General features: G+C 48.7%; 9 protein-coding genes across 9 annotated transcripts, besides 13 other annotated features; all 9 read right to left on the minus strand.

The window, feature by feature from the left end:
• Tc00.1047053506503.4 (transporter, putative) lies at window positions 1-1403 on the minus strand (the record flags this gene model as incomplete). The annotated part of the gene is made up of 1 exon (XM_811854.1): window positions 1-1403. A coding segment is annotated over one exon (1403 nt), but the record flags the coding sequence as incomplete, so codon positions are not given.
• Window positions 1-15864: a sequence feature (heterozygous, Esmeraldo-like haplotype).
• Window positions 1433-1454: a sequence feature (AT_rich).
• Window positions 1891-3240, minus strand: Tc00.1047053506503.10 (hypothetical protein, conserved; the record flags this gene model as incomplete). The annotated part of the gene is made up of 1 exon (XM_811839.1): window positions 1891-3240. The coding sequence occupies one exon, from the start codon at window positions 3238-3240 to the stop codon at window positions 1891-1893; it is 1350 nt and encodes a 449-aa protein (XP_816932.1).
• Tc00.1047053506503.30 (hypothetical protein, conserved) lies at window positions 3755-5116 on the minus strand (the record flags this gene model as incomplete). The annotated part of the gene is made up of 1 exon (XM_811840.1): window positions 3755-5116. The coding sequence occupies one exon, from the start codon at window positions 5114-5116 to the stop codon at window positions 3755-3757; it is 1362 nt and encodes a 453-aa protein (XP_816933.1).
• Window positions 5739-7301, minus strand: Tc00.1047053506503.40 (hypothetical protein, conserved; the record flags this gene model as incomplete). Its single annotated transcript, XM_811841.1, has 1 exon — window positions 5739-7301. The coding sequence occupies one exon, from the start codon at window positions 7299-7301 to the stop codon at window positions 5739-5741; it is 1563 nt and encodes a 520-aa protein (XP_816934.1).
• Window positions 7341-7364: a microsatellite.
• Window positions 7460-7515: a sequence feature (A-rich).
• Window positions 7611-7644: a microsatellite.
• Window positions 7980-8033: a sequence feature (A-rich).
• Window positions 8065-8126: a sequence feature (A-rich).
• On the minus strand, window positions 8284-9204 carry Tc00.1047053506503.50 (hypothetical protein, conserved; the record flags this gene model as incomplete). The annotated part of the gene is made up of 1 exon (XM_811842.1): window positions 8284-9204. One exon carries the CDS (start codon window positions 9202-9204, stop codon window positions 8284-8286), a length of 921 nt encoding a protein of 306 aa, XP_816935.1.
• Window positions 9684-9706: a microsatellite.
• Window positions 9807-11090, minus strand: Tc00.1047053506503.53 (uncharacterized protein; the record flags this gene model as incomplete). The annotated part of the gene is made up of 1 exon (XM_811852.1): window positions 9807-11090. The coding sequence occupies one exon, from the start codon at window positions 11088-11090 to the stop codon at window positions 9807-9809; it is 1284 nt and encodes a 427-aa protein (XP_816945.1).
• Tc00.1047053506503.56 (hypothetical protein, conserved) lies at window positions 11295-12914 on the minus strand (the record flags this gene model as incomplete). The annotated part of the gene is made up of 1 exon (XM_811853.1): window positions 11295-12914. The coding sequence occupies one exon, from the start codon at window positions 12912-12914 to the stop codon at window positions 11295-11297; it is 1620 nt and encodes a 539-aa protein (XP_816946.1).
• Window positions 13263-13291: a microsatellite.
• On the minus strand, window positions 13407-14801 carry Tc00.1047053506503.60 (hypothetical protein, conserved; the record flags this gene model as incomplete). The annotated part of the gene is made up of 1 exon (XM_811843.1): window positions 13407-14801. The coding sequence occupies one exon, from the start codon at window positions 14799-14801 to the stop codon at window positions 13407-13409; it is 1395 nt and encodes a 464-aa protein (XP_816936.1).
• Window positions 14837-14856: a microsatellite.
• Window positions 15159-16130, minus strand: Tc00.1047053506503.69 (glycosomal malate dehydrogenase, putative; the record flags this gene model as incomplete). The annotated part of the gene is made up of 1 exon (XM_811855.1): window positions 15159-16130. The coding sequence occupies one exon, from the start codon at window positions 16128-16130 to the stop codon at window positions 15159-15161; it is 972 nt and encodes a 323-aa protein (XP_816948.1).
• Window positions 15865-16041: a sequence feature (areas merged during assembly that could not be assigned to a particular haplotype. This can correspond to areas where the two haplotypes were merged or to regions with more than two copies in the genome that were merged during assembly.).
• Window positions 16042-16400: part of a sequence feature (heterozygous, Esmeraldo-like haplotype) that runs on past the window's edge.
• Window positions 16180-16245: a sequence feature (AT_rich).

Here is a 16400-nt window from a genome sequence, read left to right on the forward strand (position 1 = left end):
TTGTGCATATGGCCGAGCCTTATATGCGTGCATGGACAATAAAGAGAGGAATTTATGGCGGAAGGTGCACATGTCCCCAACAACATGGAGAGTAAAAACACCCGGTCCGATGGGATAACGCCTCCCTTTCGTAAAAAATGGACCATTACAAAGCAGACTGTGGGAATTAAAATAAGTCGTAGGATCACCGTTAAAATGGCAAAAAGCGTCGACTGCGACACTGGAAAGAAATCAATGTACTCTTTCCGTTTCTCAAGGCCGTTGTTTTTATCCACGGCGTCCTCATCATCGTTTCCTCCGTTGCCTGCCTTTTCGGCTGTTTCGTTCGTGGAAGAAGGGGAGCGTGCATTTGCGACGGTGCAACCAAGTACGAGAAGCTGAAGTGGTATCGCTCCAGCCCCGATTAATTTAATTCCGCCAATAAGTACCTGACCCGGGGGTGACTCCGCCAACCAACGCAGTGGCGGCACCAATGAAATAATGATAGATCCAATGGTGACAGCTATCGGTGGACTCTCTAAAAGAGCCCCTACACGCGAGAGCACATCCCAGAAAAAAGAGAATGCTTGATCTGAGTCGTCCATCTGAGTTGGCGGCGTGTTGTTCCCCGGGCGATACCACTCAAGCTGTTCTTCTATTGTCGCATTCCTTGTTATCTTCTTTGGTTCATGATTGTTTGCTACAGAAATCGGGTGTCCTACCGCACCGTTTAGTGCGGGTTTCTCTTTTGCCCCAGCAACTGATTTACCATTTTTGACGGGCAAGTAATTCACCTCATACGGGTATATAACAATTGTGTCATGGACGGCCTCCATTTTCGGCCTCTGCACATTATTCCTTTGCTCTTCCCCCTCTTGTTGCTGCAACTGCTGTTTACAAAGACGTTTCTGCTCCAGTCGCTTCTTGCTCGATCTAATAATGGGTTCCCCGATGGCCCACAGTCCAAGAGAGCAGACGATGTTGTAAAGAAAAACGTATGATTCTCCCCGCTCCACCTCTTCTGTTGTCAACCATGACACACCTTTTATATTTAAAAGAATCGCTAAAGAAAAAGTCAAGCCGTTTTGAAAAGTACATCCCAACGTAAGTACGCTGTGCCAACCGGGGTGAAGAAAAGGCCTAAATGCCCGTGAGCACACAAATCCAATGGCGGTGGGAAAGCAGGCAAGAAGTGGGGCCCAGTAGTACTGCTGCAACTCCGTCCAGGTGACGCGCAACACAAGGTTGGAGAAAAGAAGACACGGGAGAAGAATGAAAACCGAAATCACACTGAGGCCCTTAACGCTCTGCTCTGGCGCAACAAAGTGTTTGGAGACAAAAAGCCCTACAAGAGAGCAAATGAGGATCTTCCCCACCGTCATGGTTGTGATGGTTATGAGCTGCAAGGCGCCCATCCCCCCCATTTCTTTTTTTTTTTTCCCTTTTAAAGTTGTTTATATAATATATATATATATGTGTGTTTATTTCTTGCCTTTAATTAAATATGTTTGTTTTTATGCTTTTCTCTCTTCCCCTGTCTTTTATATCCCTCGTCCCACCAAAAGAAGGGAGGCAACCAACTAACCAACCAAAACAAACAAAAAAACAAACAACCAGAAACGGGGAAGCGACGGATTTATGCATCACACGCACACAAACAGCAGCAGCAGCAGCACCTCAAGCTGTGAAGGCGCACTGGGAAGCAACAATGAGAGGTGAGGAAACAAAAAAAAAAAGGAAGTTTGTCCACCGCGCCGAGAACACACGACATGCACTCACAAGAATAGAGTGGAAGAATGTGCGTGTGTGTGTGTGTGTGAATTGGAGTAAAGCGATAACAACAGTGCGCAACGCACACATACAAACACAACAACAAAAAAGGCATATTAGTAAAAAAAAATTAAACGGTTATTATTTCACCATATAGACCCTCACACTCTGTATTCTTTCCGTCAGCTCTTCGTCCATTTCACCATCACACGAGGAGTGAGCATCACGGCAGGAGTAGTTTCCATGGCGGTAGGCGAGGAATGCCTCGCGCACCTCCGCCACGTCAATCTCCTCCACCCACGACCGACACCAACTCTCAACAACACCTCCATCCTTCTTCTTCTCCCCCTCGCGCTGCCGTTTGCGGTTGAATTCAACCTCACCCTGTTGAGAGACCGGCCCGCCGGCAGTCCTGTCGCCTTTCGTCATGCCGTGCACATCATCTTCCGTAAACGAGGCAAAGGTTTCCTCTAAGCTCGGGCAACATATGAGCAGCTGGCCGCGGCGCGCCAATATTTCGCGAAGACGCCGCCAACACTTGAGGTGCTCCACCGTTGACGAAATAAAGTACTCAAAAACGTTATGAAGAATGATCACATCGGCCTCGCGAAGAACCTCCGCACCGGCCCCCTCAAGACAACTGCTGTGAACGAGATCCAGCTGAAGCAACGTGGGTCTAGTGGCAAAGCGCGCAATGGCATCGTGCTGCAAGCCCATCATTTTATCGTCAATTTCCACACCTGTAACTCGCCGTGTCGCTTTTAAACGTTGCTGGTGTGCGGCAAAGTAACAGGAAAGAAGCACCACGCCAAGACGTGAGCCAACATCTACAACGTGCTGACACGTAAAAGGAGCACTCGCATTCAAGATTTGCTTTTCACGTCGGCGTAGACACAGGTCAGTTGTGAAAACGTAAGAAGCGTCACTGAGAGAAGGAATCAGATAGCAGGAAATGTAAACCAATTGATCCTGTGAAAAGGAGTGTGTAATGTAGTCGCACAGACCAATCGCAATCGACCCACACGTTCGACAGTATTCCCGTGCGATGCACCCACGTTGCACCAATTCCTCAATGTCCTCTTCAAGATACATGAAGGCGTCGACTGAAAAGGTGGGCGGCCTCACCTCCCCTTTCCCTGCCCCTGGGTCGGCACCGCATTTTACGGGAGAGGCCAACGTGGAGGAATGTGGCACTTTTGGTTCGGCAATCGTGCCGTACGGGAGACGCTCTTGCAAAAAATGGCGCACTTTTGTGAGTGATCTGTCGACCTCACCAATCACGGTTTCATCATCCTCATCTTGCCTCTCCGCTTCTCCCTCCCTGCCACCGGGATTCCGCGTCCTACCTCTCTGGAGTTTGCATTTCTGCTTGTGGTACTGATCCAGCAGCGAAAGAAGAATGTTGGCATCGTCGTTGCTCCACGAGCCAAAGTCCTCCGCATCCAAGATGCCTCGCAGCTGATCAAAAGTTGCCTCAACTTTCGTTCCCATGCGATCCTCACGTCTGTCGTCTTCAGTAAAACTTTTTTTTTTCTTTTCATAAAAATAAAGACATTTTAATGCGTGTATGTTTGTGTGGAAGGAGAAAAGTAAAGGCAGGAGAAAGCAAACACCACCACACCTACAAACAAACAAACAAAAAAAACAAAACAAAACACAAGGCCCATTCCAATAAGGCAACAGAAAGGGAGAAAAAGTGCGTATGTACACATATATTGTCTGTCTGTCTGTGAGTGTGTGTGTGTTTGTGAAAGGGAAGGGGGCAGTGGATTTTAATGAGAGGGTGCAGACAGTCCGCCAAGACAAAACGGCAATTGGCCAAATAAATACGGAAATTAAAACACGCAGGAAAAAATGCAGGACAAAAAAAAAAGAAAAAACAGCGCCATCTAAAAAAAAAAAAAAAGAAAACCCTTTTTTGTTTTCCCTGTGCCCACATAACAACTGTTGACCCGGACGGAGTGAAAGGAAGGAGTCGCGCATGCACACATGCGTACATACCCAATCAAAAAAGGAATATATTCCAGTGAAACTCAATGTGTCCCATTTCGCCTCCAGATCTGCAAAGAAATCCCTCCGCCTCCAACTCCTCTAACAAATCTTCTGCCACGGAACAAGCCACCTGAATACTCGCCGCAAATTGCACCTCATCAATTGATTTTAATAGCGTCCATGACGTCGGAAACGTCGCTGTTGTGGGAACCGTGTCCCCTGATGCCTGATATTTGGAGGCGGGGTCTTTGGGGTTTATAAAACGTGGTCCGAGAACACGTGCAAGTTTCCCCAAGACCAAAGATGGATCCTTGTGTTGTAGCGCCATTCGACCGGATGAGAGTTGCTTCAATGTGTAGCGGGAGTATGCCTGTTTAGTCATTGCACGGCAGGACAGCAATACGTCACTGGGGGAAACCAAATCACTCCCACCACGGGCTTTATTATACAGAGAAAAGAGTTCGATTAGCGGAACAATCGGCATCGCACCAAAAACCGACTCATTCTTCTTATGCGTCATCCACGCATGCAGCTCCATCGCGAGCTCCTGGTGGAAGCGACCATTGGAGGAACCGGTGGATGACGCTCGCACCATCGCCCCAAGGCCAAGTGTCGCTTCAATGCTTTCAATTCCGGTTTCATCTTCGCCTGTTGTCTTTTCCCCACCTCTTTGCCTTTCACGAAGATATCGAATGCTCTCCACCAAAGAGGAAGCCTTCTTCATCACGTCGTCGATGTCACGCAGCGACTCACGCAATTGAACTTTCTCCGCAGAGGCCCGCATAAGACCCGCTATCCCGGCCTTATCCGTAACACTGAGCAGAGGCTTGGGCGGGCTGCAGTTGCCCTCTTCCTTTTCCAGAGAACCCGTTTTATCCAACGCACTCGCTGCTCTGTTCATTCTCGTTGATGCTGTGGTTGACACCGGAGCTGTGGCTACTGATTGTGTTCTCCTCGATAGCGGCGATGACTCTGCAGGTGCATCGCAAGCAATTTTTGGAATCCAGTGCTTCTCGTGTATTGCCCTCTGCATAGCCGCAAAGAATTCCTCCATTCCCCCACTTCTAAAAGAGAATTTCACATATACGTCCTCACCCGGAAGTGGAACTATGATTTTAGCATGCGAGAAGCCAAGGCGCCCCTTACTATAAGCGCTCTTCCCGGAGCTGTAGACGGTTTCCAGCGGAAGCCGCAACACGTGCGATTCTCCGCTTATTGTCCGAAAAATAATGTGATGGGTGGTGACTGTCAGCTTGCCATCCTTCCAGTGCGTCCGATTTTCCCCCTCGTAAATGGCAACACCGTTCTGGGAGTGCAAAACCACCTCTTCATCCCCCATAACTCCCTCGCCTGTCTGCCACTCCCAGAAATTCATCTGCTCCTTCCTGGACCCTCCAAACTACACGAGATAACCGTAACGAAATAACTAAGTGCCTCTAGCTCCTAATGGGGCGCTGGCTTATCTTAAATATATCCAGGCCTTGCAGATACGTGCGATGAGGCGTCTTTTCTGCTATTGGCGAAGACGGAGAGATGCACACGGCTGTGCCAGACAAGAAGTGAGCAGTGGGGAGCAACAGACGCACAGAAAAAGAAGTGAGTAAAAACACAATGGAAAAAAAAGATGTCGCATCCCTTTTTTTTTTTGCTTGCTTTAAAATAAATGAAATTTCGTGGAGCTTCCAACTACTCCTTCTTATCGTCACCATCATCCAATTTCACACACCGGCGGGAATAAAAAACACTGCCCAACACGCAACAGGAATAAAAGTGACAAAAGAACAGATGACACCATAAACGGCCCTTATTTTTCGTTTCTAGGAGACTTGACATCAGCGCTGATTGTGCAAGGGCGATGCTACAAAATGCGTCACCAAAATCACACTTCTTTTATGTACATCAGCAACAAAAAAAAAAAAAAAAAGGGGAATAAATCTCTCCCCATTTCATTAACAGCAACAATACTGGCAAATACAACGACCTGCTTCCCATTCCTCTCAGACAATACTGTCAGGATCCAACTGTTCAGCCCAGTTAATCAACATGCCTATCGAATCATCTTCCTTGGGTCCTGCTTCCGAAGATGGTCTATCACCTGCCCCCAAAGCTGGAAGAGTATATGAATTGCCCGCAAAAACGGGGCACTCAAATTGGTGAAATGCCTCTGTTGATAAACCCTTCTGCATTTCCGCTTCGGCATGTTGTTCATGACCACTACTCATACCAGGATGCGGACCATCGCCACAGAAGTTCGTACCTGTCTTATTACCGATGAAGCCGTTATCATGTCTATCGCCTACCGCTGATGGGTTTCTAGTGCCAGAACGAGACAGAGGGGATAATGCGTTCTGCCTAGGGAGAGAATTACACGAAGGTGGCGATGATAACGCAACGCCCACATCATATGGATGCCTCGAAGAACAATGTAAAGAAGCTGGAGAAGCGTGCCATGACGCACAAAATCCCTGTTTAATTGCTGCGGACGTATCCCTAAAATTCTCCACTAGCGTGGTTGCACCCGCTGCAGACGTGTTGGGAGGCACAGAAGGGGAAAAGTCCCACGGAACGCTTGGGAAGGGCTTTCCAGTGCCTGACACAACACCGTTTACTCGTTGTGAATTTTCTTCTGATGGCGCGGGTGGCACCTGATTGGAATGATGATTCACCTGAAAATTCTTCATGGCGGAAAGGGCAGTTTCATTACCGGATAATTTGCCAGAATACAACATCTGTAGACGAAGTCGTCGCTCGATGCGTTTTTGCACTTCCTCTTCGCTAAGTCCAGGTCCTTTTTTGTTCTTCTTTGGCGCTTGACTTTCCGGTAATGGCTGGCCTGCCTGCTGATACTTCGTCTTGGTATCTAACGGCCCTCCCCGCAACAACTCCTTCAAGAAGGGGTTGTCTCGGACCCTCGACGATTCCATGAGGGATGGCAACACATTGCTACCGCCATCCGTATCCGTGAGGGGTGTGGCCCGCCGCTGCGGAACCCCACGAATCCTGCCCGTGCCCAGTTCCGCGTGCACAGTGGTGGCAGGATTGGTCCCAGAGGAGGCCGGGTTGTTCATAAAGCAAAGTCGTACCTGATTTTCATGTTCGCATGATTTATTTCTTGAGAACGAGAGGGATTTTTTATTCTCCATCCCCTCGCTGCAGCTTCTGGATATAACACTGACAGAACTACTCAGGGGTGCCACCCCAGCGTTCGCCTCTTCCTCCACAAACACATCGACATCACGCACCGTCCCAATGAGGCGAAGAGTCGCCGCTTTTGAATTCTGACAGCCCCTGCGCCGCACCGGCGTTGGTGTAGAATTCGTGTTTTCCTTAGAGGTGGAAGAAACAAAGTCAGGCAACGCCCCTCCGCCCGCCGGCACATCGTCCAGGCCAACAGGGAAGTGATGACTACTGCCTTGGACGGCGTACAAAAACCGCCGTGAATTCTCCGAGGCCACATCACCTGCGGAGCCAGGAGCGTCTTGCCGTAGCCGCTCGTTCTCCACTCGAAGGTTCTCAATGACCTTCATAAGCTTGTACTCCTGCCAGGCACCCACGTACATGATGGAATTCAGGTGACTTTGTGCTAAACAGAAATCCACAAAAAAAAAAAAAAAAGAAAAAAATATATATATTTGTAAAAATAATTCATATTTTCACCGCGTGGTGCAGCCTGAAAAAACATGTCCGGTGGTGCTGCACGGGGAGTGACACCACAATCAAAAAAAAAAAAAAAAAAAGGCCGGCAGTAATAACAGAAAAGGAAAAAAAAAAAGAGTTATTTCAAAACAACAACAAAAAGTGTGCATTTCCCACATCATGCGGCACAAGATTCCTTCTTTTTTGTGTCGTAGCCACGCCGCCTGAGTCCTAAAAAAACAAACAAACAAAAAACAAAAAACAAACGATAATTATTTTCTTCCACGCGAGGTGTGCCATCACGATCCAACACACCAGAGGACACCCGCGCATTCTCTCCTCCGTCGTGGTTCATTGAACAGCAAATCCCACGCCGTCTTAAATTATAGCCAGACGATAAAAACGCCAAATCGGCAGAAAAAATTTTTTGGTGCAAGGCAGAATCAGACACAAGAGATACAGAAGCAATTTGGACTTGGCGGCGGCTCTCAGCGGTAAGAGGGAGGAGAGCGGACGCACACGGGCTGAGAGAACGCGCAGAGACACACATGCATACAAGAATCCCAGCACGCAATAGATAACAAAATAAGAGCCAAACAATCAAAAAAAAAAAAAAAAAAATAGACACAAACACGAACACAGAAAAAAAAAAAAAACACGCACAGAGAAATAGGTACAGCAACAAACAAAATAACAACAAAAACGAGAAAAAAAAACAAACAAACAACAACAACAAAAAAAAAAAAAAACGGCATCACTTCCTTCATTCCACGCGTCGATGTTATTCAACACCCCAGCCTTTTCTTTTTTCCCCTCTTCTCTCTTTCAATCTCTTTTTTGCCACCCTCCTCCTCTTCTTGTCCCTGTTGTTCTTTTGCGCAAGCCCATTGAAAATCCTCTACATCGTTACCAAACATTTCGTCGTGTGCCAATAGAATCACTCCTGCGTGCTTCTTTGAGCCCTTTTTTTCGGGCAAGTGCCTGTCCTGCTGCGACCATGTGCTCTTCAATCTCCAGCGAGCTCCTCTCATGCTCGCGTAGTGTGCTAAGGATCATCTGGCACTTGGCATCCACGTCCCTCGCAATGTTTGAGAGATATTGTCGCACCTTGTCATCTAGAGACCCGATGTTCGCTTGAAGGCCGTTAAGATCCGATCGGTGACGGTTGAGCTCGGCGTCCACGGCACGCGCACTTTCCTCAACGCTGCGAAAGTTCTTGTCGGTGCGCTCAGAAAGTTCCTCTAACATTTCACGTACTTTTTCCAAATTTCCAGAACCGTTTTTGTGCTCAAAATCACGAAAAAGATTTTCTAACTGTTGGATCTGTTCCGCCTGCTCACGCTCAACCGTCCTCACGGCCTCGCCAAACTGCCTGTTTTGCTTTTCAATCTCCCCCGCCGTGTCGTCCAGGTCTTGTTGAAGACGGTCTTGTCGGTCTTGCACGGTCCCTAGTCCCCTTCCCACACTCTGTATCTCACGACTTGCATCTTCAACGACACGTGCGGCTTCATCAGCCAGCTGCCGGGCTTCCTTGACGTCCCGCGCCACACTCTCCAGACCCTCGTCCAAATATTCAATCTGCTGACGCATCTTCCGGAGTGCGTCGGGGCCGAAATTGCCAAGAGCCTTCTCAAACTCCTTCTGACGCGTGTTCATGCTGCGCAGGTCATCTTCCATGTCGGAAAGACGAAGACTCATTTGGCGCTGGAATTGTGCTTGTTTCTGCTGCTCCTGAATAACCCTCTTCAGGACGTTGTGAAGGTGCGACCCGTCCATTTGAAAGCCCATCAATGGGAGGCTTTCCAAGAACTCAATTCCATCTTCCATGACTCACTCCTTTCTCTTCCCAGCCAGCACTTCCGCCAGAGTAGTGGTTGCCCGTCTTCCACGGCTTCAAAACTGTGAGCAACGCAAACAGCAGTCACAGCAGGAAAAGAAAAAGAAACACGCCCGATAACAGGAGAGAGCTCACATATACGCCCCACCCAAACAAAATAATTGGGGCGCAGTCGTCACCACGCGGCATGAAATAAAGAAAAAAACACAGACACACACACACTCTCAAAAAAGGGAAAAGAATCATAAAACCTCAAAGCGTCAAATGCGCAAATAAGTTGTACCGCAGTTATAAAACGCCCATAAGCCAACGCAACCATGAAGACATCTCCTCCCCGTCTCCCACTTGGGCTCAGGCCTCTTCATTTCCCCTTGCATTTCGTTACAATATGCAAACCCGCAGTCAAAAAATATGCATCAAAATGGAGGAAAAAAAAACAACAACAACAAAAAAACAAGTTTATACAAGCAAATAAAATAAAATAAAATAAAAACATGACAAGAGAGGAAATTCAACAAACTTCACACCTCACATTACTTTCGGTATCAAGACAACAACAAAAAGTAGGACCACGTTCAAAATGGTACTCCATCTACCTGGTGCATGGCGTATGTAGATACGTAATGGGTGATGCGTCCGCAGCACGGCTAACAACAGAGACATGTAATAAGTTTAACGCTCCCTCTCTAGTGACAGTATTTACAGGAGGGGAGTAAGGGCTCGAGGCATTTCTTTCCTCTGACGACAAAAGGGGGCGGTAATCGTTTTTACGGAAACGCCATTTTTCTGAGGAATTGCTTCCCTTGGCTCCGTTATTTTCACAATGTAAATAATCGCTCCCACTGAGTCCTTGCAAAATTCGAGAAGATGAGTAAATTAAAAAAGGCACGTAATTCTGTGCGGCGGATCCAGCAGAGTTATCCTTTGTCAAATCACCCACTAATGGAGAGGAGTTGTCATCCACGTGGTATCTTCTAGAAAAAGCCTCAATCCACCTAAATTTTACAGCAACACCGTGAAGTGGAAGTTGATCCACACTCACCACATCCGCCAACACCATCGATCCGCTCAGAAAAATGATATTTGGAAGACCATAAGCAAACTGCAAATGAGGATTATCTTCTTTGTAAATATACAACGACCCTTCCATTGGCTGTTGGCTTCGCAAATTCTTATCTTCGCCACCGTCTTCTCCATGCGCCACTGTTTTCTGGATTAAGCGGAATAGCCGATGCATCGGATACGTGTTTGCGTCCATTTCCCGTATGTGCAGTCGCATGGGATAAGGAGAGGGATTCGCACGGAGGCGCCACCGACATGGTGCTACGTCCACGACTCCCGTCACGATCACAGAGTTGGAGATGGAGATCTCGACAAGTTTTGCAGGGCTCAAATCCCTTTTATCATCGTCATCGGCACGGTAAGAGTGACAATTTGGACCGTGCTCTCCATCAGGCTCCGCTAAGAATTCCCCCAGCTGCCGTGATTGGGCGGGAGCCGCGTGATTTGGAAGTTTTGGCAGTGGAGAAAGGCCGCTCTTACCCAACAGCTCTTGACTGCCGCTCCAGTCATTTTTTCCTTGCGGTTCCTCTGCCTCTAGCAGTTTCTGTTCCTGTTGCTGCAGCTGCGATGGTGGTGTGAACGGCGATATTGGCGGCACGCGGAAGCGAGTCGAAAGCGGCGAGCGGCTGTCGCTACCATAGGCACGGTGCGCTGGCACTTTCGGTCCCGTCTCCCCATGACTTGTGGCACGTCGCGAGGGCAGACGCTTTGGTGGAGACGCCCCGCGCCCAGAATGCATGTATGGGGGACAGCGGGAGAAATGTTTACCCCCGCTGCCTCTAAGTCCCAAAGACGCGTTGTGTTCAAAAGACATCCCCCTTTCCTCTCCCAGAAATAAAACCGGGATAAGAGTTAGGGAGAAGAAAAGAAAAGGGGGGGAAGAGACGCATGCGTCGGACGATGAGGACACCAGGAGCCACCAAACAACTTCTCTCCCTCCCCCCTGCAACACACACACAGAGAAAATAAATTAAAAAGTAAAAAAAGGCGCCAACAAAACGCAACGGTTAAGGATGCATCATTTATGGTGTGATTTTTTCTTCAGGCCATCTCGCAGCACACCGTAGACTCTCAACAAGAGTGAAAAGACCAAAAATGCCGCTGCCACAAAGAGCCAGAACGACCTCGAGTTCCTGTTCAACGCAAAACCTTCCACGTCTCCTTCATCAACTGTTTTTTTGACTTGTTTCCTTCTCTGAATCATTGCCTGGGCTCTTGCCTTTCGTGCCTGCTGCACGCGTGATCCCACATTTGCTGTGGCCCCAAAACCCGAATAGTCTCCTGTGCTTCTTTCAGCATCATGATCTTCACCCTCATCCTCGCTTTCCCCCTCCCCTTCTTTGGCACGCTGTTCACGTTCTCTCTCCTCTTTCTCCCTCTGCTTTTCGCACTCCTCCTTGCAACGTCTATACGCCGCCTCATCAATAGCATGGACATTAATTAGGATCTGAGCAATTTCATCACATGCACTCTCTGCCAACATAAAAGTCACATGTACACCTTCCCTTGTGAGCACCTCACCAAGCCATTGCCGAATTTTTTGCACTCCATCAGCCCCATCCGCACATTGAAGAAACTCTACCATGACTTTCACGGCGTCCGCATTTTGCGAGGCGATGGCATGGTGAATAAGTGCAAATCCATTCTCAACGTCGTGGTGTAGAAACACCTCCTCCAGCTGCCCCTTTTCTCCCCTCTTTTGCATTGCATTCAGGAGCACCCGCAACACATTCGCCGCGGCAGCACCTGAGTGAGTCATAAGAAGAGTAGAAAAAGGGTTATGGCCCCATTTGTCCATCGCAGCTGGATTCGCACCGAGCTGCAGCAGACGTTCTGTTGCTCGAGTGATCACACCCTCGTTGAGATTTGGGCACGACAGGAGCAAATGTAGCGCCGTGCCCTCCGAGTCCGTCTTCATGTTGACGAGAGTCTCCACCTCGGCTGGTTGTGTGTTCGCCATCTTTGTCAAGAAATCCAAAAGATCCACCAAGACCCGATCCGACCCGCCGTTGATATCCGACACGGCGGTGTGCAACACTGTAAAGTGAGAAATGTCTTTCTTGCCAAGAAGCTCAAACGCTGACACAAGAACAGGAGAGCGATTCTCCAAGCAGAGAAGTCCCTCTTGTGAATCCTCCTTGAAATTGGTAGCGGCCTCCAGAACATACAAAAACAAAGCTGCAGCATTGAGTGAGGCAAGCACATGCAGCGGTGTTCGACCCTCAGCGTCAGTAACCAGAGGGCTTGCACCACAACGCAGTAACAGCGCCACCGCAATATCGTCTTCCCCCCAGCAGGCTGCGTGAAGGGCAGTGGAGCGTTCCGAGGAGCCATCTACGGCGTCCACATTGGCGCCAGCGCGTAGCAACAGGTGCAGCCCTTCCTCCTCCATCCTCTGGCTCACCGCATACGACAGCGGGAGCATCTTCTTCGCATTAGGACTGTTCACAAGTGAGCGGGCGACTTCTCGATTGACAGCCAATTTCACAGCGCCGGTTTCTTTGTCTTCGGTACGCACCAGCAGGACCTCTCCTAGACCCTCAACATCGCCCTTCTTCAAACAGTTCCAGAATTGCACCTCAAGAGCGGGCACGGGGGCTGCAGCCGCATGAGTATTTTTCGAATTCTTCTTCGTCATTTCCAACCGAAAGAGACGCGCACAAACACGCACACAAATAATAACACAAGTTTAAAGCCCACACTTCGCCCCTTTTTGCCACTCGGAAGCCAATACGGTGATCCCTTTGAGTATTCTTCTCACGCTCCCAACATAAGCCAAAAAGAAAAAAAAAAATGTATACAACCATTTGTGCATTACATTACACCGCCCACCGTCCAATTTTAAAAGGGGACAATACATTCGCCGGAACCACATCCCTGGCGCGCACAGCAAAGTGGAAACAAATATACCTTCACCTTCTATCCCCAGTGACACCCTGCCTCCATTCTTCACTATGAGGCTCACCAAACACCTACGCGGAGAGCAAAAAACAAAAACAAAAAACAAAAACAAAACAACACCAGCAGGAAAAAAATAAACCACTGTATGTCATTTTCAGAGACACTTTCGGGCGTATTTTTTTGTGCATTTGTTTTCAATTTTGACTCTCATGACCGCAATTCCCAACAACTAATCCGAATTTCCGTCGGTTTGCTGGAACGGTGGGGCGGGCTTGCTTTTTTCCATCTCGCGTGCATCCTCGTCACGGTTGCCGTCCAGTCCACGCACGTCAAGGCCCTTCCGTTCAAGCAACGCCGCGCTTTCTTCGCGCAGCTGCTGGAACAGTTCTTCCGCCCGAGCTTGCAGCGCCCCATCGTCGGGATTCTGCGCGAATTCGTCCAACACATCCTGTAGTCGCTTTTTATTCTGCGAGTTCCAACTAGAAAGGGGCACCATGCCGCTCCCACGTTCCAGCGGCTTTGCCTGCGTCGGACTGGGGCTCCACGCGATGGTGTGGAACACTTCAAACGTCGCCGGAATAAGCTCATTTTTCCGATACATGACGTCGTATGCGGCGCACGCCGCAAGAAGAACGTCGCGGTTCAGCGGCCGGCGCATGTAGTGACAAGCACTTTCTCCCATTGTTGAGAGGTGCTCCATTAGGTTAAATGGCGTTTGGTAGAGCAGCAGGTGACGGTCCACATCGATACTTGGGAGATTAAAACCCGCCTGCAACACAAGCGTTGACAAGCCAGCGCCATCAATCATGGGCGAAATGTGCGGCGAGACCCCGCCCAGCACTTCCGTCTGCGCCATGGAGAAACACCCGCGGAGCTCATATAGCGTATTGCCACCAAACATGGAATGTAGCATAAAGGCATCCTTTTTCAAAACTCTGCGAATGTTCACCATGGCTGTCTCAAGGTCGTTTACCCAGTGCATGGAGAGACACGACACCACCATATCCACAGTCCTCTCAGGAACACCGAAAGGATCCGGCTCCTCCTCGTCACAACATATCTGTACAAACTCCACATCAGGTGGAATCATGTGCTTCACCTCCTCATAGTTGCGATTCAGTCGCTCCTCACACACGTCCGTCTGAATGTATTGCTTAAGCCCAAAGAGCTGCTTTTTCTCAAGCATTTGGCGAAAGAACCATCCTGTGTGCGCTCCAACTTCCAAAACCACTGGGGTATCGCGCTTTACAAAGGCGCGGCGGTCCAGCATCTGCTCCGCACAAAGTTTGTGCAAATCACACGCCGGAGCGTCCACAAGGCATCGCTGAAGACCCTTCAATTGACGATCAAACATTTTAATGTTAAGGGCACGCGCCGGCGCAGACCGCGTGAGCACCACGGGAGAAGGCATCGCGTCACCCCCCCACACTGAGAAACTTGCTGCTAAATTTTGCAAAACGGGAAGACGGTGATGGAAAGGGAAAGACACACACCAGTTATTTCTAGGGTAGGGGGATCCATTTGAAGGCAAAAAAAAAAAAAGAAAAAAAACAGCAGAACTCAGCCACCGTAGATGCAAAATGGAGGCACACAGCTGTGTATGTAAATGTGTACATAATTCCATTTTTTGTTTTTTTTGCAGCCGGATTATTTTTCCTCAAAAAAAAAAAAAAAAAAAAGCTCAAAAATAATTAAAAAAACATTAACATAGAATTAGCAGGTTCGAGGCAAACGTTGTGGGTCTAACCCACTTCATACCCGTCCTGTTCCCCTTTGTCGCATCTTTTTTTTGTCCATGCCTTTTCCTCCCAAACTTATTTATTCTACCCTTCCCTACCGTCACAATTTCACTTCCTTGTTACCTTAATCCCCATAATTTTCACTTCTTTGGAGTCTTTTCCTCAATTTTGCCTGGTCCTCATTTAGACAGGATCCATTCGTCATTTATGGTAAAAACACAAATAAAAACAGACGAGTGTTTCTACAACTTTGACCGCGCAAACGTCTCACCCTTCGCAATATTCTTTTTCACCACGCCGACGGCCTCTTCAAGCATCTCCTTCTCGACTGTTGTGATGGGGCCAATAGGAAGGCGCCTCTCAATGCCATTCTTTCCCAGAACCACCGGCATTGCGAGAAATGGGCATTCGTGTTCGCCGTCTGTGTCAACATACGCGTACACCATGGGCGTGTCCAGACCCATAAGCGCCTTCACGACATGCATGGTAAAGCGGGCGCCTGCTTCCGCCATGGAGAGCGTCGCACTGCCGCGACCCGCCTTTGCTTTCACCACCTCCGTCCCCGCCACCTGCACACGTTTGCGGATCTCTTTCAGGGTAGATTCATCAGGCAGAGGGCCAGGAATCTGCGAATACAGGGGCACGATGGTGACATCGCTGTGCCCGCCGACAACTGGGACGTACGGAACGACAAGTGGGTGTCGAGCATTGTTGATAAAACGTGTGGCTCGCAGTCCATCGAGCAGGCTCACACCAAGCAGTTTGTTTTTGTTGTACACACCAATCTTCCTCAGTGTCTGGGCTGCAATGGGCGTCGTGCTGTTCACAGGGTTCGTAACAATACAGAAGCAGGCATTGGGCGATACGGAGGCGCATGTCAAGACAAGGTCCATGACAATGCCGGCGTTCACGTTGAAAAGGTCGTCGCGCGTCATACCGGGCTTGCGCGGCACACCAGCCACAATGACAAAAACATCAACTCCCTCGGCCAGCTCAGTCAGTGCGGGGTCGCGGGGTACGGGGGGCAGCTTTCCTGCGGCGTGCTTCACAGTAATTCCGGCACGGTCGATGTGGGACAGGTCAGCGGCAACCCCAGGTGCCCCTACCACGTCATACAGTGACAGGGTGCTGCCAAACGGCAGCTCCCGAAGAAGCAGCAGGGAGAGGGATTGGCCGATGCCTCCAGCGGCACCAATAACAGCGACATTCACCATAATTGCAAATATTTGATTTTAGAATATCGAAAAATTAAAACCAATTCTCTAAATTTATTTTAAAAACAAAGTAAAAAGAATTTAAAAAGAAAAAAATATGTTTAGTTTAATAAATGCACAAATTCATATCTGTGCAAAGAAAATTGAGGAAAGGGAACCGAAGCCACGCAATTGAAAAAAACGAGAAGTCAATACAATTATGAACAATAATCCACTCGAGGTGTCATCTAAGCATGCGTCAGGTGAGATTCTACAATGAGAAAAAACACC

This window comes from Trypanosoma cruzi, genomic scaffold (genome assembly GCF_000209065.1).
Source record: "Trypanosoma cruzi strain CL Brener 1047053516581 genomic scaffold, whole genome shotgun sequence".
Taxonomy (NCBI): Eukaryota; Euglenozoa; class Kinetoplastea; order Trypanosomatida; family Trypanosomatidae; genus Trypanosoma; species Trypanosoma cruzi.